At 32.5% G+C, this 26,529-nt stretch overlaps 1 protein-coding gene and 1 pseudogene across 2 annotated transcripts; one reads left to right on the forward strand and one right to left on the reverse strand.

Annotated features, from left to right (window-relative positions):
- Positions 1 to 1,169: 1,169 nt before the first annotated feature.
- LOC126707465 (D-ribulose kinase) lies at positions 1,170 to 6,794 on the forward strand. Of its 2 annotated transcripts, none has more exons than XM_050407122.1 (9): positions 1,170 to 1,295; positions 1,586 to 1,806; positions 2,844 to 2,983; positions 3,079 to 3,331; positions 3,439 to 3,571; positions 3,807 to 3,895; positions 4,336 to 4,613; positions 6,200 to 6,269; positions 6,384 to 6,794. In XM_050407122.1, exons 1-9 carry the CDS (start codon positions 1,244 to 1,246, stop codon positions 6,585 to 6,587), a joined length of 1,440 nt encoding a protein of 479 aa, XP_050263079.1. In that variant the 5' UTR covers positions 1,170 to 1,243; the 3' UTR covers positions 6,588 to 6,794. The 2 variants fall into 2 exon arrangements, with proteins under 2 accessions (XP_050263079.1, XP_050263080.1); XM_050407123.1 differs by having other exon boundaries at positions 1,187 to 1,295; positions 2,840 to 2,983.
- A 1,186-nt stretch (positions 6,795 to 7,980) lies between these two features.
- The window catches only part of LOC126705114 (phospholipase D delta-like), a 40,631-nt pseudogene continuing 22,082 nt past the window's right edge, over positions 7,981 to 26,529 (reverse strand).

Here is a 26,529-nt window from a genome sequence, read left to right on the forward strand (position 1 = left end):
TCTTCATCCCTAGATGCTAGTGCACTAAGCACAAAATTGGGTAACTCATATGGACCTTTCTTTTTGGAACAAAAGCCTATGCCGTCAATTTTTGGAGAAGTCAAGAACCCCCAGACATTTTTTGTGTTTTAAAACCCTCAAGATGATTGCTTGTAGGGGGGAATGGGAAAAATGTACAAAACTCTCTTTGTGTTCTACTTGATTCTCTGTCAATCACAAATTGCCACATATTTTATTTTTTTCCTTATAAGTCCACTAATTTTTTTTGAGTAGGTTCATTAAATTTTAAAATAGGAAAAAAAAATGACATATAGCAATTTTTTATTGTGGAGCGTAAAATTAGGAAAAATGATTTCTAATTTTTAAGAGAACTAAACAATGCTATTGAGAATTGCAAATGAAGTGATGAGTTTAGTTTTTGAGAACATAAACACTCCCTAACTGAAGTTAGAGTTATAGATAGAGAGTAGACAAAAGTGTTAGTGATGAAAAGACCTAAACTAAATACTCCCTAAAGTGAAGTTAGAGTTATAGATAGATAGTCGACAAAAGTGTTAGCGATAAAAATGGTGTGAAATCAATAAAATTACTGTCAAAATTCACAACATTGAATTTACCTACCACCTCACCTCAAACATGTATACCAACTACAATCTACCATTTCATTTTTATTTTTTATTGATGACCCAGGTTTAAAGTGATAGACCAAAAAAAAAAAACACTCAATTTCTTGGCCGAATTAGATTTTACAAATTAAGAAGTGTATAGTTTGCCATGTTATTTAAAATACACTTCTTAGGTGCTGTTCTTTAAGTTTCCTTCTTAAAATTCTGCCATGTAACTACTTAACTAAAAATTACACTTCCATCTCACAAGAAGAACACCGTATAATAGAATTTTAAGAAGAAAATCTAAGGAACAACACCAAAATAATGTATTTAAGTCTTGTCATTTAAAATAACATAATAGTTGTTAATACCCATTTTCGCAATGCAAGTGAAGCCCAATTTTTTTTTTGGACCCAATTCATGTATTTAATCTCTTTTTATTTTCTTTTGCGTGGCCCAAGCTTAAATGTAAGCTAAGCCCAATTATTGTGAATTTCAATAATGATCCAAACATATCAAGTGTGAAAATAATATTAAACTTACTTCTAAAAACGACACCGTTTCATTGTTTTCCATTAATCTCCTTCCTTATCTATCCTTATTCCCTGGGAAGAGGAAGGCACAGTGCAAGAGATATGCTTTCCTCAATTAACCTTCCTTTGCTCTGCCCTTCGTTACCGAAACATGGTACCTTCTTTCCCAACATAGTGTTTATCATATAATAATAATCTATATTCTAGTTTTTGTATGACTTTCACTCTCTGCTAAATTTAGCTTAATTTTCATTATTTAGCTACAATTATGACCACCAAAATCATTTTCTAGTCACAACTTGAACACAGTTATGGGTTTTTTTTTTCGTTGTTGTTGTTAAAATTAGTTGCTGCTCTGCTGAAGATATAAATTCAAATTGCTGCAATGAAGTGCCACTTGTTTAGTTTTTAAGGTGTTAAACATATATGATATTGATGTGTCAGGATACTGTAGTTCGAGAACTAGGATATGTAGTATTGTGAGGAAAAAAAGAGCAAGAACAATGGTTTTTGCAAGGAATGAAGGTAACTCAGAAGTGGGTGTTCAAGTTAGCGAGCAGCTTTATCTTGGGTTGGACTTTGGGACTTCTGGTGCTAGGTTTGCACTCATCGACAAGGGAGGGACAATTCACGCCCAAGGGAAGAGAGAATATCCGCTATATAAGGTATAATAGTTTGTTGGAATTTTAGGAGTGATGCTAGAGATACTACAAAAACATAATTCTTATGTTTCTTTACTATGTTGTTGAAGTGGCACCAACCAATCGCATTTATTGTCTCGTCAGTTTGTAAGTTTTTTGTAAAAGTTGGTAGTTGCTTTAGTATTTGCTTTCATAGAGCAATGCTAGGGATAATCTTTTTCACAACTTATTTCACAATTTGTTAAGGTGGTAAGTTGTGATTGGTACAACATCATATTTATATGGACCCATTATTGACACCGTTTTTATTTGTGCTTCAGTTACATGTCAAGTAGCACTTGCAAAAAAGGTTGTGAAATTTTTTTTGTATCACTTATTGATATTCATACAGTGTGTGCTTGACTAAAAGTCTAGTCCCATATTAGATTGTTTCTGGGGTCTTAGTGCCACATAGGATAATAATGGGTGATTGGTTAATATAATGTTGTTGGGCCAAAATCTTTTGGGTTAAGGCTTAAGTTACTGAATTAAGGTGGTATCCTAATATATTTTGTGAAATCCTTGCAAAGAGACTATCTATGATGTTAGCTCCCAGTTAATTGCATTTGTTGGATGGTGAAACTTCAAACTTAGATGTACAAATGGACAGTCTAACACCATCCTTTGTGAAAGTGAGAACAAATGAATGTTTGTGAGTACATTTAGCAATCAAATTTTTGAGTATTAGTGTGTGTGAAGTTGAGTGTCTTAGCATCTAGACTGCACAATATTCATCATGGTAGTGTCCTTAACATTTGGGTGAATTTTTATTACAGAATAAAGTGGTCTTAGATGTTTAGTAATGAGGACCAAGTAATTTGTTGGCTAAAAGATTATGCCAGATGTTGTCTATTCAATATGAATTTTGCATACAAGTTGCATATATTAACGAAGCTTCCTACAGCTAGAATTTCTCATCATAATAGAATAGATTTTAAAGAAGAGCATAATGTTATTTTTACTACTGCAACAACATTCATTGCCCAGGTAAATTGAGAATCTTGTTTCTGTTGTCTAGAAAGAGAAAAGAAACAGTGGACTGGGTGCGTTCTTGGAAACAGACACTTTTCTTGCTACTTGAAGATGTTCCATTTCATCTTCGCCAAATTATTGCTTCCATTTCCATTGATGGTACTTCTGCAACTACCATGATTATAGACAGGTGGATACCTTACTGATTTGTCCCATATCATTGCATTGTTCTCCTTTTCCATGTCAAGATGCATTTGAAGTAGGCATCTGAATTTGGTACTGCAGCACAACAGGAGAACCATTATGGAGACCTTTTCTCTACAATGAGAGTTGTCCTGATGCTTTGCCAATAGTACAGTCTATTGCTCCTGAAAACCATACAGTTTGCTCTGGGTCATCAACTCTATGCAAGCTTGTCTCATGGTGGAACACTGTCGATTCAAATAAAGAATCTGCAGCATTGTTGCATCAAGCAGATTGGTTATTGTGGCTTCTTCATGGAAATCTTGGAGTGACTGATTACAATAATGCTTTGAAGGTATTTGGATTAATTCTTTCCAGTTTGGACCTTCTACCTCTACCACTTGTCAATAATCAAATTTCTGTGTTGGAAACTTTATTTTAATTGTTCTTTATCTTTCAAAGGTTGGCTATGATCCTGAACTTGACTCTTATCCACCTTGGCTGCTCTCTCAGTCATATTCTCAACTTTTACCTTCTGTTAAAGCTCCTGGAACTCCAATTGGTATCCTAAAAGAAGACATTAGAACACAATATGGTAAGTCTTCAGTCCCTTTTAGTAGCCTGGTAATGAAGGCTATACAACATTGTACTTTGCTTCTTAAGGCACAATTTTTATATACACAAGTATCAATTAGAAGCTTGGTCAAATTGTTATTTGCTCGGAACTAACAATTTAGGTCATACATTTCATTTGAAGAATGTTACTTTGTATAAAAAATTTCCATTAGAAGATTTCATGTAACTCAATTTTACAAAATACATCTATGCAGGTTTTGCAAAAGATTGTGTTGTATGCACGGGAACCACTGATAGTATAGCTGCCTTTCTTGCAGCTCGTGCAACAAAACCAGGGAAAGCTGTGAGATATCTGCTAGACTTACCTTTCTCCTTTATTCAGTAAGGAAATTGTAACACATGTTTAGGCTTGCCATACAGGCAGGATTCTATTGGTACAACTCATGATCTGTACCATATCTCTTTAAACTTGCAACTAAAACATGACATTTCCTCTTAAAAAAGAAGGCATTTCCCAGGAAATAAATTTGATTGATGGTTGTCATTGAATCAGACAAAGTTTTGCCATTTCCTTGTTTTAAACTTCGCATTTAGTTCTGCATTGTGAAGCCAAGTAGTGACTCACTCTGTTGCAGGTGTTGCATTTCACAGTGCTATTATTCTGTCTGTACAGATGTTGTATCTACTATTTTCCTAAGAATTTTTTTTTGGGCTTTATAATGATGCAATTAAGCTGTTATCTGAAATTTTCACGAATTTTATGTTTGTAATTTTTGTATTTAGGTCACTTCTTTGGGTTCAACACTTGCTATAAAACTTCTGAGCACCAGTAGGGTTGATGATGCCCGATATGGAGTGTATAGTCATCGTCTTGATGATAAGTGGCTTGTTGGAGGTGCTTCAAATACTGGTGGAGCTGTTCTTCGACAAATTTTTACTGATGAGCAGTTGGAGAACTTGAGCGAACAAATTAATCCCATGAAGACCTCTACACTAGATTACTACCCTCTCCCAACAGTTGGAGAGAGATTTCCCATGGCAGATCCAAAGATGGCCCCTAGGTAATAAATATTTTCCTAACTTCTTGATGAAGCCTTAGAAGAGTAATCTGAAAGCTAATAGAATCTCATATTTATATCCTAATACTTTTTGTATATGTGTGAATCAAAACTTTTGAGAAGCATTCTCTAATAATTTGCACATTAATGTATTTACATTATTGCAAATTTTGACTAATAGCACAGTATGTTCAGGATAATTTGTGACTACACAAAGGTTCATGGCAGGAAATATGAATAAAAAACTGTAAATTGAAAGGTCAGGAAAATATTCAAAAAATTAAGAAACCTACTTGGAGCTTGGTCATTTGCCATTTAAGATTGATACTTCTTATTCTTCTCTCTCTCTCTCTCTCTCTCTCTCTCTCATTTTTACATTTTTTTTTTGGAGAATTTATATATCATATTCTTGGTACACATGTTTGGGAGTCACTGCCCTCCTCCCTTCTCATGACTTTGGCAGATATTATTGGATAACTAAATCTTGTTTTTGAGTATAATCTGGCTGAAAAAAAAAGACAGGCATGTAGGTGAGAGCAGACATCTGAATCTGGTGATTTCTGCATTCTAATTCTCTAAGTTTGTGGATTTTTGTCTGTATTAAAGCAACCATAGCCGGTAGGCTTAAAGCAAGGGGGCATTTTTGTTTGATGTTACCAGGGTGTGAACTGCAAAATATTAACAGAGGGGGAAGAAGAAGACAAATTGGCTTAAGGTCTTCTGTTATGTATTGATTTGTTGGTGTTCTACCATTATTTTTGAGACTATTTGCATGTCCTGATTATAGGTAAATTTCTGTTGTTTTTAGTGTAATTTAGAAGGTCCCTAGTTTCACATGATCTTTCAAAAAATGAAGTATGACAGAAAGCAACCTGATCAAAAGTAGAAATAATATTGTCTATTTGTTTGAGATGAGGTTTCTAAATGAAATAACCACCCAAATTGCATAGGCTTTATTACACATTTCTTTAAAAAGATCAAAGATTTTTCAGCTCCTAGTTCAACATTTGTATGGCCATGCTAGATGAGATTTTTGAGTGTTACTTGAGTAATTGTTAGTTGTGGCTGTGGGAAATACCTTTATTTTCCCTTTTTGGTAATTAAGTAATCCTTTTAATGATATGATTCAGATTTGACAAATTGGACTTTGTTATTATAATATAATTCCAGAATGCAACAACTAACAAGTAGAGGGGATATGTTTCTACATCTAAGTATTTATATACCGTTTTGAATGTGTTTAGAATAATAATAGGCATACATGAGTGAACTTGAATTACTTGGCAGTAGGACGCAGTGTTATATTGATTTGTTAATTTCTATGTTGTAAATGAGATATGTCAGTTGTGGCACATTTGAAACAATAAACAACGAAGATTGTCAATTGATTATTGAATGTTACTGTCCCATGGTCTGTCCATTGATGTGTTGCAGTTAGACATTGATCTGTTTTGGGAAAGCTGAGATAACCCTCCAGAGCTTTCCCTGCCAGATCCAATGTACACGCACACTAGCACACATTCATCTCTTTGTGCATAAAGCAAGCTCCTGAATTTAGGTTGATTGAATTAGTTCTCATTTTTGTGCAGGTTACACCCTCGACCAGAAAGTGATGTTGAGTACTTGCATGGGATTTTAGAATCAATTGCACGTATTGAGGTATGAGGACTCCCTTCTATTTGTTTTAACTTTCTTGCATATTGGTAAAGAGGAAACATGTAATCTTCAACTAGAAACTAATGACATGGACGTGTATTATTATATAATATTCAGGCAAAGGCTTATAGCTTATTGAAGGATCTAGGAGCAACCCAAGTTGAAGAAGTGTTCACGGCTGGAGGTGGTGCAAAAAATGAGAAGTGGACAAAGATTCGAGAGAGGGTACTTGGTTTGCCTGTGAGTCGTGCAATTCAAACAGAGGCTGCTTATGGAGCTGCTTTATTGGCATTGAAGGGTGCCCAACAATGTGCCCAGTGAAAGCAGGGTGGAAGGGATAGACCAGGTAGATAGCAATGGAGTGAAGGCAACCGAGGAGAAGCCCAACATTAAGTGATGATTCTTATTAAGTTGTTTATTGCTCATGTAGACATTGCTTCTGGTGAATAGCACCGGTTTATGATATCATGATGGATTTATTTTTTGTTGTGATCATATCTCATATTTATTGAGCATAAATTTGCACTATTTTTTCTTGAGATAAACTCGTATAAGAAGGAAAAAAGTTAACGAGTTTTTTTCTTCTTAAAATTTCATATTAAAATAGGTGGAAAAGTATTTATTTTTGGATATAGGTATTAGGGAAAGGGTATAATTTACACTCTCATCTTCAACTTTTTTCCATTATGGACTCGAATATTATGCCTATGCAATTATGTGGAGATTATGGAGATTCTATTTTTCATTCAACGAGTGGGATAAGGGATTCAAATCCAAGTTTTATTTATCCACGCACACAGTCTACAGTTCACATAAGGTGGCTTGGGGGGTTGTTATTAAGTGTAGAGGGAAACTTTTGGAGCCATGGAATCCTCCTCCAGGTTTTGCTAAGATCAACTTTGACACAACTGTGAGATACTCCTCGGTCACTTTAGCTCCTTTGTGTTCTACTGTTATACCCCATTTGTCTGTTGCTTCTGTTACTGCGGATATTTGGGTAGTTCTAAACTCTTTTGCTTTTTGGAAAGTCTCTTGTATTTTGAGATCTGGTAAATTCTTGCTCATGTTATTGCCCGTTGGAATCTTTTTTTGAGAGGAAGGATTTCCATCTCCTTCATTCCAAGTCTTGTTTTGTCCCATTTAGAAGGAGATTGTGACTACACATTTTCAACTTTTATCCATTGTGGACACATCATACCTATATAATTATATGAGGATCATGAAGATTTTTTTCCTTACAGAAAGTGAGACAGGATTCAAATGCAATTTTTTTTTTCATGGAACAAATTGAACGATACTACTAAATCACAAGAATAGAATTATAAGAGGTTGAATATTTACCGTAGTAAAAAAAATCATAGTGTAAAAGTTGAAACCAATGTCCCAAACAAATTGCTCTATTTGGGTCTCTATAAAAATTTTCATTAAAATAAGAATTCATTTTCCCCAAATATTAATCAAACAACATTAGAATAATGTATTGAATGGTATATATGCCATATATTACAATTCAACACGCATTGCATCCTTTACAATGCAGGTAACAAATTATGAGCAAGCATAAATTCAATCAATAAGGCTCCTGTCGTTGCTCAAGGTCGTCAAGGAACCATTTTTTCCCCCTCTTTTAAGTCCCAATTAAATGCACCTTATTATTTTATTTATTTTTATTTTGACTAAATAATGCACATTAAATTATGAACAAGAAGTGTACCTATGTAGTTAATAAAGACAAATCAATGTCAACCGAAATAGATCCGGACACTTTAACGCTAATAGTTGGAAACTCAATAGATCCGATCACTTTAACGTTAACATCTGGGAAAGTCTCTTGTTCATCCAAGCACTCTACCTTCCCATTGGCATCAACCTTAATAGGGTATTTAAGGAGGTGCCCCTGCAATGGCGTAAAGTCTCGGTCTTGTACTTCCTCCAGTTTTCTTCAGCAATCTTGTTCACACTCTCAATGCAACCCAAAGTTTCAGGCTTCATGAAGTAATCATCTAAAGTCCCCAAATGTTCTGCTTACAGTGACATTCTATATCTGTATATCTGCATATGTATTGATCAAGGTGGTTAACTTACATAACAAGCAATTCTGCGCGTGTGTGCACAAATATATATTGATAATGCAATACTTGAGAGTGGGAGGATTTGAATCATAGATGTATCTGTTAGAGTGTTTACTAGTTGAGTTATAAGGCTCTTGCCTCTTGATAACTATTGCACACATATGGTGCCGACGTTTGAGTGATCACTTAAACCAAGGCATTAAATTATTTGAGCTACCCTTGGTACGTCCACCAAAACTTGCAATCATGCAATAGAAAATATAGTACAATGTATATATATATATATGAGGTCTAAATGAATGTACAAACCTGGCCATGTGGGTGGCCCTTCCTCTTACCCCAAGTGTGATGGGGTTGATATGCATCCATGGCTATTTCACTGTCTCTTGAACCATCCAAAGATCGTTCATTAATATTGGCAGAACCTAATATCATGTACTCATCATCTACAATCATTACCTTGCCATGTACGTAAACCATAAACCTTTGAAACTTTTGTGAGTTAGAAACCTGCAAGTTGGTCATGAAAAAACTCTCAGAGTCACAATTTCTTGCGTATAGTATAGGAAAATGTGATCTTTTTTATTCACTCCTAGAATTCTATTGACGAAATGAGCTAACGCTCATCTACGAGTAAAAAATTAAAATATACAATTTTATGCACATACGCTTGATCAACAAGTAGGATATATTTTCATATATGCAACTTGTATATGGCACTGTTTAATTGTGCTAGCTCAAAATAAAGCAGTAAATATTACTACATCAGTCTTACAAAATATTTTACAAATTAAAAAAAAAAATTCAAACATTTGTTTATTATATATTAAATAGTTACCAATCACAATTTGTAAGTATTTTGTATAGTAAATTAGTAGTAGTTTTAGTATTTTGCTAAATCAAAACAATCACAATGACAGTCATGAACTTTGGTTAAGTTAGTTCTATCTGTTGATTTTGAAATGAGTTGATTGAATTTTGTACATACTTATTTGTTGAAATATTTCACATGTAAGTAATGTAATTAGTTAAGTAGTAGAGTATAATGACAAAAAAAAAAAGTTGTTAATATAATATAATTGAGCCCAAACTTATAAGCTTAAACTTTTGGGTCAAGTCTTAAAAAAAAAAAATTGTGCCGAGTGGTATATATATTATATTATATTAATTAATTGATTGGATTCTCCTTATATTTGTAATGACCCAAGTAAAGACGCTAACTACATATGTACTATATTCTAGTATAGTACCCAAAGTGACTAAGTGAGACTCAACACATACTTAATTATGTATTGCTTGGACTTGATTGGAATTTGTAGTCTATGATAGCTGAGATACTTTCTCAACTTATATGTATGCACTACAAAAAACGAGGGCTATAGCTGCGTTTGAAAAACGCAGTTATAGACCCTAAAGATTATAGCTGTGTTTTTTATAGCCATATTGCCACATAATCACCCCATAGTTTTTGAAGGTTAAACACTTAAACTTATTGTATTTTTGTGTGTTTTGTGCTAGATCTCTAAGGATGTATTTTGTTTTGTGAGGGTATTTTTGTGTCATCTATTTAATCTCTCTACCTTTTAGTAAATCTTTCATTTAGACACCCCATTAACATAGGCATATGAAATAATAAATAAATATTTGTGTTTCCTATTTGATTGCTTCTTCTATCTTTCTATTCTATTTTCTCATAAACTCATATAGAAGATAGTAGTTGTATGGATATTACTACAGAGCCACTACTTGCTCCTTGTTAGCGTTGGTCAGCCTACAGACTCGTTGGCAAACCATAGTTTCGCGTTGGTCAGCCCCTTTGTTGTAGCCGACGGACAGGCGTTGTTTGGGTGGTCCTGCAATGGAGTTTCCCGAGGAGGTGGTCCCGATAGCAAGGATACCAGTGGTTAGTAATAGTTCCGCCAGTAAGTATTAATTGTTTAGAAAGAGAATAAATACATTTATTAGCTCATCATCTGTTTGCTTGTTCACACTTAGGCTAGGCACACACTAATTGAAACATGGACTATGATGATATAGATTATGATGAAGGTTATAGCATGAAAGATATAGATGAGAATTGGTCTAATAGTGATATGGATTATGAAATTGATTCTGATTCTGACAGTGAAATTGATTATAATTATAATAATAATACAAATAATTGGAGTAATTTAACAGGAGATAAAATCAACCGACAGACTAATAAACACAATAATAGTTTTTTGGACAGAATTAATAGAAAATTAGAGTCCTTGGAAAATATTGACAGATCTACTATATATACTAAAGTTGAAAAGAAAAATGATAGTTTTTTGGACCTCTATGAAAGAATGAAAGCTTTAAATTCACATTTTGAAAAAGAGATAGAATTTGAACCCCATCATAGATCATCTTTTACAGAAACTATGACAGATAATTGGTATATAAATAGTACTAAGAATTTGCAGATGCTAAAAACAACTGACAGAAGAGCTGATACAGAAATTAGCCCTATTAAGGAAAAAGCAACACGTATAAAAGATACTATAGAAAGTGTCAGAGATATAATAAATGAAGATAAAGAAAGAAGTAAGATAAGGAAAGGCATAGTAAAAGAAATGATAGAAAACATAGAAAGACAAAACAGTAAAGAAAATAACTCCCTTAAAGAATCTCTAAGTCAGAAGTTAAAAGATGAAAAGACTAATACTATAGTACAAGACAGAATGAAAGAAATGTTTGAAAGACAGAATTGCGAATTAAAAAATGCAACTCTACGTAAAGGATTAGATATAGGAAAACAAATAGACAATCTAAAGAAAGATGATAGTCCTAAAAATTATGATGATAGTTTGAAAGACTTACATGAAAGACAAAATAGTAAAGGTGTAGGGAAAGTAAAGGACATGCAAAAACCAAAAACAAATAGTAGCAAAGAATCCCTACGTAGGAAGATAGAAATAGAAAAGATGAGACATGAAAGAGAAAAAGTCAAAGTCTACAAAGGTAGGAAAAATGATAATGGTAATCTAAAAGAAAATAATGATAGTATAGTAAAAGTGGAAGTAAAAAACAAAAAATGTAATAGTTTAAAAGAAATGGTAGATGAAAGACTAAAATTAATTGAAAAATCTATAATAGAAACCCAAAATGATAATTTGACAGAATTAACTAAAAAAATGAAAATTTTAAATACACCCTTACAGACAGACAGAAATAGAGATATAACAGTTTTAAATACTACTGAGTTATCAGATAATCAGAAAACTGACAGACATGTTAGTAATACTATTTGTCATAAATATAAAAAATATGGATACCATGTTACGGATTATAGAAAGGAAGAAAAAGACAAGAAAGAAAAAATAAAAATGAAAATGAAAGAAATAAATTTACAAGACTTAATGACAGAAGCGAAAATCGTAAAAAAGGAAATTAAAGAAATTAAGAAAGAAAAATCCACAGACATAAATGAGCGCAATATTGCAGAATTGATAAACTTAAAAGAATTCTCTAATCCCACAGACAGAAAATTTGATAATAATAACAATAGACAGAATTTCTTAAGTTTAATTGACAGAATGATTTTCCAAAAATGGCATACAGAAATTACTTTGGTAATTAATAAAGAGTTTTCTTTGACAGAAATTGCTTTGATAGATTTAGGTGCTGACATGAACTGTATACAAGAAGGATTAATACCTTTAAAGTATTATGAAAAATCATCTGAAAGACTAGCTCAAGCGAATGGAGAAAAATTAATAATTAATTATAAAATACCTAGTGCTCACATATGTAATGATGGAGTTTGCTTTGAAACAGTTTTTGTTTTAATTAAAGACCTTTCTTCTAAAATCATTCTAGGAAACCCCTTTATGACTCTACTTTACCCCTTTTTAACGACAGAAGAAGGTATCAAAACTAATGTGCTAGGGAAAGATATCCTTTTTAAATTTATTTTACCACCAATTCCAAAAGATATTTATTCACTTAATACCATAGTAAAAGAAATTGATAGAGAAAGAATTGACAGAAAGAATAGACATTTGGAATCTTTAAAGACAGAAATAAAATATAAAAGGATAACTGATCAATTAACTGACCCCATATTAAATATTAAAATAAATTTATTTAGACGACAGATTGAGACATATATTTGTTCTAGTCTACCTACTGCCTTTTGGCACAGGCATCGACATATAGTACAGTTACCTTATGAGAAAGATTTTAATGAAAGACAGATACCTACTAAAGCTAGGCCAATACAAATGAATAATGAATTATTAGAACATTGTAAGAAAGAAATTGAAGACCTTTTAACTAAAGGATTAATCAGAAAAAGCAAGTCTCCTTGGAGTTGTGCTGCTTTTTATGTTAATAAACAGGCAGAATTGGAGCGAGGAGTTCCAAGATTAGTTATAAATTATAAACCTTTAAATAAAGCATTACAGTGGATAAGATATCCTATTCCCAATAAGAAAGATCTTCTTGACAGACTTCATGAAGCAACTATATTTTCTAAATTTGACATGAAAAGTGGATTTTGGTAGATACAGATAGATGAGACAGATAGATACAAAACTGCTTTTACAGTTCCTTTTGGTCATTATGAATGGAATGTTATGCCTTTTGGTTTGAAAAATGCACCCAGTGAATTTCAAAATATAATGAATGACATATTTACACCTTTCACAGATTTTTCCATTGTTTATATAGATGATGTTTTAATCTTTTCTAAAACAATAGATGAGCATTGGAAACATTTGGATATATTTGTTAGAGTAATCAAACAAAATGGTTTAGTTGTTTCAGCCTCTAAAATAAGTCTTTTTCAAGATAAAATTCGATTTTTAGGCCATAATATTTATAAGGGAACTTTAAGCCCTATTGACAGAGCTATTCAATTTGCAGATAAATTCCCAGATGAGATAAAAGATAAAAATCAATTACAGAGATTTCTCGGCAGTTTAAATTATGTTTCAGATTATTTTCAAGGATTAAGAAAAATATGCAGACCCTTGTATAAAAGATTAGAAAAGAATCCTCCACCTTGGACAGACAGACATACTATGATAGTCAGACAGATTAAGAAATTTGTTAAGCAACTTCCTTGTATTGTTATTCCCTCTCCTAATACTTTTAAAATTGTTGAGACAGATGCTTCTGACATAGGATATGGTGGAATCCTAAAACAGGTAGCAAAAATTGATGCTAAAAAACAAATTGTTAAAGAACAAATTGTTAGATTCCATTCTGGCTCTTGGTCAGCTACTCAGCAGAATTACAGCACTATTAAGAAAGAGATTTTATCTATCATACTATGTATTTCAAAATTCCAAAATGATCTTTTTAATCAAAAGTTTTTAATTAGAGTTGATTGTAAAAGTGCTAAAGAAGTTTTACAGAAAGATGTTCAAAATCTTGTTTCCAAACAGAGTTTTGCTCGATGGCAGGCTATTTTAAGTGTTTTTGACTTTGACATTGAATATATTAAAGGAGAAACTAATTCAATTCCTGATTTTCTGACCCGTGAATTTCTACAGGGAAGATGAGTTCCCCTGCAGATAAGAGCAAATCCCCAAAACCCAGAACCAGACAGTCTTATGCTGCTCCCCCAATTCCTCCTCCCCCTAGCAGATTCCTCCCTTGCCCCTCTTTCACCTCACCCACTTTCTCTTCAAATAAATCTCTAGACAGATCCCCATTAATCTGTAGCCCAAACCCTTTCCAACCACTCTCCCCTAGCCCCAATCCAACATCCAAACAGACTTATGCCATACCCTCAACCTCCTCAACCCCTCCTTTAAAGAAACCATTTAATGTAGTTGCATCTTCTTTTCCTCCTTTGACCTCTCCTTCCAACCAACCAAAATATAGATCCTCTACCTCTCCAGAAACCCAAATTGACTACCCAGGAGTGAGCACAGCAGTAATATAGAAGCATAAACAATGATAAAATAGTTGATAAGGAAGAGAATAGCAAAATAGATATAGTCAAAATAGATTAAAACAGGGTATGGAATATGAAAACTGAAACAAATAAAATCTTACTTGAAAATACTTCTGTCTTTGATTAAACTTGAAAACAAACTGTCTTTCTTACAAGCTTTGAAAATAAGAGCTGTCTGAAGAGTTACAAGATTACAAAGTAAAGTCTGTAAAGGGTTACAAGATTGTCTGTCTGGAAAGGTAAGGTTACAAAGTTATCTGTCTGAAGGGAAGGTTACAAGATTACAAAAAGATAAAGTAAAGTACAAAAGTCTTTCGGAGAGGGAAAAGGAAAGCTAAAAGTCTTTCTGAGGATTGGACCTTGGAATGGAAACTAAAACTTGGACCTTGGAAATGGACCTTAAATTTGAACCTGTCTTCTGTCTTCGGAGTCTGTCTATTTATAGATAAAGTGAACCATAGTAAGTCTTCAAAAGTAACCTGAGTTAAGTAAGGTGAACTCAAGTTAATCTGTCGGTAGAATCTTGAATAGTAAAAGTCTTTTCTGTCACGTGTCTGTCTTCTGTCTTCTTTTTGTCTTTTCTGTCGCGGGTCTGTCTTCTGTATTCTGACCTCTTTTCTTTTGGCAATCTGTCTTCTGTCTTCTTTTTGTCTTTTCTGTCACGGGTCTGTCTTCTGTATTCTGACCTCTTATCTTTTGGCAATCTGTCTTCTTTTTGTCTTTTCTGTCACGGGTCTGTCTTCTTTTTGTATTTACCTGTCGCTTGTCTTCTTTTTGTCTCCTTCTGTCACATGAGTCCTGTAGTTTGGAGAGGGTAAAGGAGGATTTCATCTGTCTGTATCTGTCGGAAACTAATCTGGCGCAAGGGGATAGGGACTTGGCGCAGTGTCTATCTCGTCTGGCAAAGTGTCTATCTTGTCTGTTATTCTGTCTAACCATTTGAATACACTGTCATTTCTGACCCTGTATTCTGAAGGGATATTATCTCTATTGAGATGCCTTCATGCTTTAATTGAAATCTGTAATAAAGATTTCTATTTTTGGCAGGATTTGGTCTGAGATTTTAGCCTTAGAATGGCTATCTTGCTTGTTAGGCAATTGACCGTTAATTTTAAAATTAACTATTTAAAGGTTATTATGAAATGGTAGAATATATGACGAGAAAGGACAAAAAATTAACTAATTATAGGTTATTACGGAATGGGAAAATATATGATGAGAAAGGACAAGAATAAACTAAAAGTCATGAACCTATAGTAGAAGACAAAAATCCTAGCAAAGAGATAGGAGATACGTAGGAACAAAAGAAGGACTTAGGATAGTCAACAAAAGTAGGAAATTTTTTTTTTATATATATATATATATATATATACGCATATATATACATGCTTAAGTATATATATACTTAAGTACTACTGCTACTGGGTAGAATAGTATTATCTACCATTGTAGGAATCTCATCATCATCTATCACTAAGTCTGCCATTGTAGGAATCTCATCATCACTCTTATCTTTTGAGATGGAAATTTCTTTCAATAAGTGTACATCTTTGGGGAATGGGGGTAGGAGGAACTTAAAGAAAACTTCTGTCTTTAAAATATTAGTACATATTCCATTATCTGTCGTGAAGAAAGGGTAGATTAAAGCCAAAAAAGGATTTCCTAATATAACTTTAGAGGACAACTTATCTGTCAAGAAGAAAGGTGTTCTGAACTTGATTCCATTATTATATATGTATGCCTTAGTTAGTTTATTACTTATTTTAAGTCTATCACCATTAGCCTGAGTTAATCTGTCTGTCGTTGATTCATAATACTTAGAGGGTATTAATCCTTCTTGTATGCAATTCATATCAGCACCTGAATCAACAAGGGCAATAACAGTTAATGAAAATTCTTTATGAATTACCAAAGTTATCTCTGTGTACCACTTTTGAAATATCATTCTGTCAATTATATTTAAAAATTCATCTTTATCATCTTCTTTATGAGAACTTTCACCAATATAATTATGTCTGTCAAGAAGAGAGGAGTCTGTTAGAGGTTCATTACAATATTTAATTCTATCTTTTATGCTAATTACCTGTGCAGTTATCTGTTCAACCATGCCTTTTAATATGAAATTTTCTGATTTTAATTTTCTCAGTTCATTTTTTAGGTTATTAATGTCTGTCTGTAGGTCTGTCACAGTTATGGGTTTATTGGGTTTAAATCTATCAGTAATTTCAGTAAAATTATAAGTTGATTTATAATCTTTTAGATCTATTTCAAATCTATCAGTTTCAGTTAAAGATTCTTTTAATTTAGATAAATAATCTTTTTTAGATTGTAGGTCTGGAAGTTTATCTATCAAATCCATTATTATGTCTTCTTGTTTTGTTAAGACACATATTTTTAATTTTCTTTTACAATAACAATTATCAGGATTGTTACAGTTACATAATTGAACATTTCTATCATGTGAAGAAACATCTGTAGAGGAGGATGAAGTACTGTTAATATTATCTATCTGGTGAATTTCATTATCTGTTTCATCACTATCTGTCAGTTCCATTATACTTATTAATTTATCCTTTAATTTTCCTGATATATCAAGTTTATTTATCTGTCTTTGAAAGTTACAGTATCTGCTAGTGTGTCCCTTTTTTCCACATTTGAAGCAAGTAATGTCACTTTCCCTACGTCTAAGTTACAGTATCTGCTAGTGTGTCCCTTTTTTCCACATTTGAAGCAAGTAATGTCACTTTCCCTACGTCTATCATAATTCTTTCTTTTGGATTCTTCTTTCTTGTCTTTAGACTTACTTTTATAATATCTTCTATTATTGTTCTTATATCTATCACTTTTGTCATCTTTCTTTTCTTTTCTTCTTTTCCTAGAGGGAGCAATTAATGGATCAAAACCATATTGCTCACAAAAAGTTCCTAATTCTTTTTTAGCAAATCTTTTTTCTTCTTCTATCTGGTTTTTTAGTCTTAAATCATTACATAGCCATAAACCTGTTTTATTAATTGAAGATATTATGTCTCCATATGTTAGGCTAGGATAGTCTATAGTTCCGTCATTATTAACTATATCAAGTCTAACTTTCTGAGCAAAGAAATAGGGTAAACCAGCAATAAATTTTTCTTTCCAATAGGACTGTTGACAATCATTCCTACTTAAAACTTTTGAAATAAAAACATCTTTATACCATCTAAAATCTGAAAGTTGTGGACATCTTAAATTAATTAAAACATCTGAAGCTCTTTCTTTATATTGATTGGGATCACCAACAAAATGTTTGGTTATAGTAAAAATTAAAGATTAACTGCATCTTGTGAAGGCTGTCTATCTGTCATTATAACACTTCCATCCGTTTCTCTTTTAACGGCTGTCAATATTCCATTTCTGTCATCATTATTTAAATAATGATCCCACCAGCCTTTCAACTGGCCAGTAAAACCAGTGACAATTAAATGAGCTATCTGATGGTCCTGTTTTCCATGATTTTTATAAACATTAGTGAGCAAAGTCATTTCATGTAAAAGGTTTATTATTTCATATTCTGACATTCCATCAATATTCCATTCATAAATTAAGTCTGGCGAATAAGATGAATTAACATAAGTATGTCTTTCTTCAAATTGTAAATCAGGGGGAGTAGGTTTAGGATACCAATTCTTTTTGGGGTATAAATCGTCAATCTTTCCTTTTTTACGATCTTGTGATGAAGATGCTAAAATTAATTTATTAATTCGTAATTTATCTGTAAATTGTGATTCCAAATTATTTATATCTGTCAAATCTGTCAATTGATTGTCTTCTGATTCTTCATCCTCTGAAGAGTCAGTTCTTCCTTTTGTATTTAATGTTATAATATTCTTATTTTTTAATGGCTCCATATCCTTTGATGATTCTAATTTCATTAAGTCTAATTTTTTATTTATTTCATTAAGTAAATTATCAGTTTTTTCTGTCACGGGTTTCTTTAAAGGTGCTCTAAGGTGAGGAGGTATCTCATGAGGGATAAATAAAGGGGTATTGGACGTGTTTTCTTTTTTTTATGGAAGTAGAAGGGGGTATTAGTCTGTCTTCTATATCTTGTAGCTTTTGACCAATAGTTTTTAGATAAGTATTGGCGTAATTGTTCTGTTGAATTATACTGTCTAGATTCTTATTATCATCACTTAGACTTGGTCTTTTAATAGGTGTAGCCAAAACTTGGACTCCACTATTTTGACTCAATATAATTGATTCAAATGGTGGATAAGTCTGATACACTTTCTCATGATTTTCTGTCTTTGTCCATGATAATATTTTCTCTATTACACTTATCTTTTTGTTATGATAATCCAAAAAGTCAAAGAAACTAAAGTGTGTCTGTAAGTCTGTCATCATTTCAAAATACTTAGTTCTTAAATTGTTTCTTTCATGTTCATTATATTCTTCAAAAAATTGGTTCTTTCTGTCATTATTTTCAGGTTTTAAATAATCATATTTTAGTAGTTCTTTATCTAAAACAAATTCTTTAGATAAAACATTAATTTGTCTATCATCTGTAAATCCTAATATATCTGTGTGGGTAGGAGAATCAGGCTGAGGTTGGGGCTGATAAAGAGGTTGGTGAACATTAGGGGTAGGTTGTGTGGTATCTGTCGGATAATAAGCTGGCTCTGTCTGAATGGGGGTTTTCTTAGTATTTATAGGGGGAAGGTGTATAATTGGAGGAAGATTCTGAGGAGGTAAAGGTCTGGAATCAGAGAAAGGTGTCCTAGAGGAAAAGGAGCTTCTAGGGGTAAACATCATTGGGGTCTTTCTGCCTGTAGAACTACTAGGTCTTATGAGACTATCAGTATGTCTTTCATTATTATTAAAAGAAATAATAACTGTACCATCTGTATTTTGGGCTATGAAGTCTGGTTCAGTGTTTTCTATTTTTGGTGTGGGGGTAACAACTTCAAGTTGCCATCTTTCAGGAAGGGTTATATCTTTCCACTGTATTTGTTGAGGTACCCGTAATCTAGTATTCCGGGTTGAGGCTTGCATAAGGAGAGTCTGTCCTTTAGGGGAAGGTTCCACTATGGATTAGGGGTCTAAAGTGGTTTTCATTAGTTTATAATAAATCCTATAAATAATAGCTAAAGGTTCTGAGCCTTCTTTCATGTAATAACCATTTGTTTTTACATTTAAAGTTAAAGCATCCATAATATTTCTGTCAGATAGACTTAAAGCAAAGTTAGGATAACAATTAAAATATACTGGTCCTTTATGTAGACTTGTTTCCATCATTCCAAGAAGTGAGTCATCAAATCTTAAATGTCTGTCATCTCTTAAGCAAAGTAAAACACTTGCATTTAAAGCTTCTCTTGTTAATGGTTTAACAGCTACTTGAACCAAACCAATATGTAAAAATGCATATTTCTGTCTATGTCTTTCAATTGAATCTATTGAGAATAACTGAATTGTTTCATATTCATTAAATAAAGAGTAAGTTCTTTCAACAGTTCTTATGGTATAATCTGTCAAGAAAGGAAATTTAGAAAAAGTAGTCTGTCTGTAAATTTTATCAGTTTTTTCAGTTGGTATATTCCATTTATTCCATTCTAATAAATTTCTGTCTATATCTCTCATGCTAAATTCTTCAGAATTAACTATCTTATCACTTTCCATGTTCAGATTAGTGTGTGCCTAGCCTAAGTGTGAACAAGCAAACAGATGATGAGCTGATAAATGTATTTATTCTCTTTCTAAAAAATTAATAATTACTGGCGGAACTATTACTAACCACTGGTATCCTTGCTATCGGGACCACCTCCTCGGGAAACTCCATTGCGGGACCACCCAAACAACGCCTGTCCGTCGGCTACAACAAAGGGGCTGACCAACGCGAAACTATGGTTTGCCAACGAGTCTGTAGGCTGACCAACGCTAACAAGGAGCAAGTAGTGGCTCTGTAGTAATATAGGTTCCTAGTAACTTCTTAATTGCAAAGAAATAAAACTCATACACCTACCACCCATGGCTCTGATACAATTGACTACCCAGGAGTGAGCACATCAGTAATATAGAAGCATAAACAATGATAAAATAGTTGATAAGGAAGAGAATAGCAAAATAGATATAGTCAAAATAGATTAAAACAGGGTATGGAATATGAAAACTGAAACAAATAAAATCTTACTTGAAAATACTTCTGTCTTTGATTATACTTGAAAACAAACTGTCTTTCTTACAAGCTTTGAAAATAAACACTGTCTGAAGAGTTACAAGATTACAAAGTAAAATCTGTAAAGGGTTACAAGATTGTCTGTCTGGAAAGGTAAGGTTACAAGATTATCTGTCTGGAGGAAAGGTTACAAGATTACAAAAAGATAAAGTAAAGTACAAAAGTCTTTCGGAGAGGGAAAAGGAAAGCTAAAAGTCTTTCTGAGGATTGGACCTTGGAATGGAAACTAAAACTTGGACCTTGGAAATGGACCTGTCTTCTGTCTTCGGAGTCTGTCTATTTATAGATAAAGTGAACCATGGTAAGTCTTCAAAAGTAACCTGAGTTAAGTAAAGTGAACTCAAGTTAATCTGTCGGTAGAATCTTGAACAGTAAAAGCCTATCTCGAACAGTAAAAGTCTATCTGTCGGTAGAATCTTGAACAGTAAAAGTCTATCTGGCAATCTGTCCGGGTACGCATGCTGGTGAACAATAAAATCTGTCTGTATCTGTCTGGACTGTAATGGATCTGTCTGGAAGCTATCCATGCATGTCGGTGAATAGTGATCTGTCTCTAGTGAATAGTGATCTGTCGCTGGTGAATAGTGATCTGTCGCTTCTGTCTGTCGGAAGAGTATTCTGTCTGTCTGTGCCTTCTGTCTATCTGTCTATCAATCTGTATCTGCGTAGTTATCATAATCTAGCGGATCAGTGTTATCCTCATACTGCTCATGCTCGTGGAGCACTCCATAATCATTACATAGGGCACAATATGAAATAGGAATGAAAACAGGAACATGATCTTTAGCTGTCATCAATCTGGGATCTTTAACAATCCTTCTTTTCCCAATGAGCCTTCCTGCTGAAGGTTTTGGGCCATACACAGCTATCCTGTCGGTGTAGCCATATAAATGAAAACCTCTGTCTAATTCTTTCTGTTCTTCATAAATCTTATTACTCATGAAATTGGACCATTCTTGAGCCAGAGCACCTGGATCATCAAGTGGTAAGTAAGTATCACCTGTATACCAGTTATATTCAAGGATACCACACCAATCATGAATAAGGACTAAAATGTGTGCTGGTTGAGCTTCCATATAATAGCTAGTGTCCCAAACTAGAAGAGTACTCCAGATTTCTATCTTCATATAATTAAGTCCTCCAATCTGTGCTGCTGCTTCTTGGATGACTCTGGGAAATAAACTAATCTGATTTGCAGAAGTAATGGTTAATTTTCTGATAAACCCTGCTTCTAGCATTTCAGATAACCATAAGGGTTCACAGATTACTGGATCTTCTGTCTCTGTGTTGATAAGTAATCCCGGGTAGGGATCAAATCTGTCTCCTGTTCTTTCATAAACTCTGTCTGAATTTCCAAAACTGTCATACCATTTAGCCTTATGAGATAACCATATATCACCTGTCATGTCTTTTGTTCTGATAAATGCTGTAGAGATTAATAATTTAAAAAGATACATCCATCTGTCATAAGAATCTGTTATAGCTTTATGAGTTAATATATTCTGTTGGATTTCAGGGGGTAAGGTTCTAATAGCAAGTCTCGTTTTTTGCTGAATCTTAGGGTGGAGCTTTGAAAAGCTTGTTCCCATAAGATAGCTTTTTAGAGACTGTAGTTCTGTCTTTGTGGAGCTTGAATCTCCATCCTCCTTGCTAGGAAGTTGACAACCGAGAGCTTCAATAAATGCCCCGGTGCTAACAAGATGTAATTCCAAAGCCTGAAGGGTCATTTGGAATAAGGGTTTCTGTCTGAGGGTGAATGCTGCCTGTAAATTATCAAGAAGTAGTTTAATATGAAGAGGAAGGTCTGTAAATTTTCCGTCTTGAAACATAACATCTCTGACGGGCACTTTTTGCAGAATTACACTTTTATCACCACATGAATACATTGCCTCTGCTAGCAGTGTATCTTGAAGGGATATTGTCTCTATCGAGACGCCTTCATGCATATCCAAAATTTGGACTGAGAGCTTTCGGAAACCTCTGGGTTGCACCGCTGGTGCCTTGCCCTTGTCTTTCTGAGAGAATCTTTTACTCATGGTAGTCTGCAATTGGGTTTTTGGAAAAGGATTATATTTGGAACAAATAAAAACTTCTTTTGGAATTCTTCTGTCAATGTCTTTCTGTGAAATTCTTTTGAAATATTTTATAAGAAAAATAAAAACATTTATAGAACAAACAAAATTTAGAAAACAAACTTTTCTTTGTACACTTTTGTGCTCTTGCTGAGTAGCAATAATATTAGAGTAGTCATAATGGGATCTGTCAAGGTAAATGAGGTTCAGAATATTTCTTAAATCTAGTATGATTCTATCTTTGTGAAGTCTTTCATTAATAGGACAATCTATCAAGGGATTAATTCTACCTGTTAGGAAATTAAATCTGTCATTATTCAAGAAATTACCATAATTAATGTTTTCTTTAATGATTAATAAAAGAGAGTCTGTCAAAGCTTCTTTTATTAAAATATCTGTTATATGAATATTTAAATATGCTATAAAGGGTGTACATTTGTCATTTAGTACTTCTATCAGTCTATCAATTTGTCTGTCATTATTAATAATAATTTTACCATCTATATTTTGTGTGGGGGCAATAGTCTCAAATTGCCATCTATCAGTCCATATACTATTATTCCATGCATATTGATTACAAAAGACTATATTCATATCTCTGTCTTTTATGGATTCTTCTGTAGAGTGGACTTTATATAAGAAAGCAATAGGAAAATAAGAACGTATCTCTGTCTCTTTATCTTGTCTATCTTTATTTTTGTCATTTTCTGTCAATTGATTAACAAGTAGCATTTCTGTCTTTAAAGATGACAATCTTCTGTCAGTTCTATAGATTCCTCTATCGTTGATATCTATTAAAATAGTAATCTTTTTGGAAGAGTATATTTCTGTCAAGACAAGTGGTAAAATCAATTTAAAGAATATATCTTTTTCTAACACATTAGTTTTAATTCCTTTATCTGTCATTAAAAAATGATAAATTAAAGCCATAAAAGGAGTTCCTAAAATAATTTTAGAAGGAAAGTCTTTAATTAAAACAAAGGCTGTCTCAAAATATATTCTATCATGGCATATATGAACATTGGGTATTTTATAATTGATTATTAGTCTTTCTCCATTGGCCTGAATTAATCTTTCAGATGATTTTTCATAATACTTTAAGGGTATTAATCTTTCTTGTATATAATCCATATCAGCACCTGAATCTGTCAACGTAATTTCTGTCAAGGAAAACTCTAAAGTAATTTCTGTATGCCATTTTCTGAAAATTAGTCTGTCAATTATACTTAAGAAATTTTGTCTATCAAATTTATCACTATTGTTTGAAACATTGATATCTATAACTTCTTTATTTGTAGGAGGAACAAGGGGGTCTATCATGAGATTAGAAAATTCTTTTACAATATCATTTATGTCTGTCGGATTTTCTTTTTTAATTTCTTCATTTTTTACCATTTTTGCTTCTGTCATTAAGTCTTGTAAAGTCACTGGTTTTATCTCTACACTATTTTGTTTTATTTTTACTTTTTCTTTCTTGTCTTTTTCTTTTTCTTTCTTTCGACATTCTGTAACATGGTGTCCATATTTCCTACACCTAATGCAAGCAATAGGTATTTCTATAGAGTCTTTCAATTTTAATAAATTTTCTTTCTTGTTTTTATGGTGATCCGGTAGATTTTCTATCAGTTTTATCATTATGTCCTTTTGTTTTCTTTTTCTCTTATTAATTTTAAGTGGGTTGGTTGATTTTAACTCTTTCTTAACTTGATCTATCTCTTTTTGACTAACATTAAATATTTCCATTAATTCATTTGTAATATCTTTCTTAAATTCTAATTTACTAATTTGTTTAGTAATTCTATTATGTCTGTCACATTGTTTTTTAGTATGTCCATATCTTTTACATTTATGACAAATAGTATTATTATCATGTCTGTCAGTTTTTTCATTATCTGATAATTCTGTAGTATTTAAAACTGTTATGTCTCTTTTTCTGTCTGTCTCCATTGGTAAACTTAAGATTTCTATCTTTTTAGCCAATTCTATTAAACTGTGATTTTCCGTTCTGTCAATTGTTTTAAGTCTCTCATCAATTTCTTCTTTAAAACTATTACTCTTTCTGTCTTTGACTTCCATTTTTGCTTTTACTACACTATCACTATTTGCTTTTTCTTTTAAATTACCATTATTTTTCCTACCATTGTTGACCTTTTCTCTTTCATGTTTTATCTTTTCTTCTACTTCTATCTCTTTTGTGTCTAAATTCCTATGTACCATTTCATTGTTTTGTCTTTTGTTTTGTCTTTCATACAATTCTTTCAAGCTATCATCATGAATTATTAAACTATCATCTTTTCTCTCTTTCATTGTCATGTTTCTTTGTTTTACTATGTCTTTTCTTATATCTAAGTCTTTTGAATTGGTTTGTTCACTATTCTGTCTTTCATATATTTCCTTCATCTCTTTTACTATTCCTTTTTTTATTATTTCTTTCTCATTATCTATTAACTTCTCATGTAGATATTCTTTCTTATCTGTCTCTATTAGGTTCTTTTGTCTATCTATGTCTAGCTCTGAACTAGAAACTTCTCTATTATTTTGCTTTTCCACTATTTCTTTCAATTCTTTTAGTCTGTCATTTTCTATAGTACTTCTATCTTCTATACGTGTTACTCTTTCCATAATTGGGTCAATTCTTTTATCAACACTTCTGTCAGTTGCTTTTAACATCTGTAAATTCTTATCTATCTCTTTTGAATTACTATTTATATACCAATTATCTGTCATGGTTTCTGTAGAAGATGATCTATGATGGGGTCCAAATTCTATATCTTTTTCAAAATGTGAATTTAAAGCTTTCATTCTTTCATAGAGGTCCAAAAAGCTATCATTATTCTTTTCAACTTTAGTATATATAGTAGATCTGTCAATATTTTCCAAGGACTCCAACTTTCTATTAATTCTGTCTAAAAAACTATTATTGTGTTTATTAGTCTGTCGGTTGATTTTATCATTTGTGAAATTACACCAATTATTTGTGTTACCATTATAGTTATAACTAGTCGCTAACCCGTGCGATGCACGGGAAAACTATTAGAAAATAATAAAGCATGCATATATTAAAAGACAATTTAAGTTTATGTGTACTTGCAAGGGATACATACCTAAATAGTTCTTGCGGTAGAAATAAAAGCCTTATCTTTGAGATAAAGAACTGATGCAAACAAACTAACCTTACATAAAACAAATTAAAAAAAAAAAAAAAAACATAAAACTGATGTCACGGGAAATTCAGCCACATAGTAGTAATATATAAATCTCTTAAAACCTAAACCTAAACCTAAACGTAAGGACTAAATATTTATGCGCCTTCTCTTGCTTTCTTGATGTATTTGGTTAAAAACATAAAACTGATGTCACGGGAAATTCAGCCACATAGTAGTAATATATAAATCTCTTAAAACTTAAACCTAAACGTAAGGACTAAATATATAAACAAACTAACCTTACAAAAGCTGAACTTTATAAGCTAAAATCTATACCGTGAGTTGTAGATCTTGAATGCTATACCGTGCGTTTAGGGCTTCCTACATTTGGAGAGAGAGAGAGTTTACAGAAACCAAAGAAAATCTCTCTATAGCTTAAGAAACACAATATACTAAAATCAAAGAGATAAAATTTTTAGAGGACAAAATATTATAAATAATTTAAAAGAAAATTTTGGTTTAATTCTTAAGCACCGCAACTCCATAAAATTCATACTAATAATAATATTTTATGATAGCGCAGTTAGAATTTTGGTTTAATTCTTGAACACTGAATTGGAAATTGATTATATGAGTATTCAATGGTAAACAAAGTACTATGTATTAATTAATATATAAACAAAACTAACCTTACAAAAGCTGAACTTTATAAGCTAAAATCTATACCGTGCGTTGTAGATCTTGAATGCTTTAGGGCTTCCTACATCTGGAGAGAGAGAGTTTGCAGAAACCGTGGCTTTATATTTCTTAACTTGAGAGAGGGGTAAGGTTGCTAG

This window comes from Quercus robur, chromosome 11 (genome assembly GCF_932294415.1).
Source record: "Quercus robur chromosome 11, dhQueRobu3.1, whole genome shotgun sequence".
Classification (NCBI taxonomy): Eukaryota; Viridiplantae; Streptophyta; class Magnoliopsida; order Fagales; family Fagaceae; genus Quercus; species Quercus robur.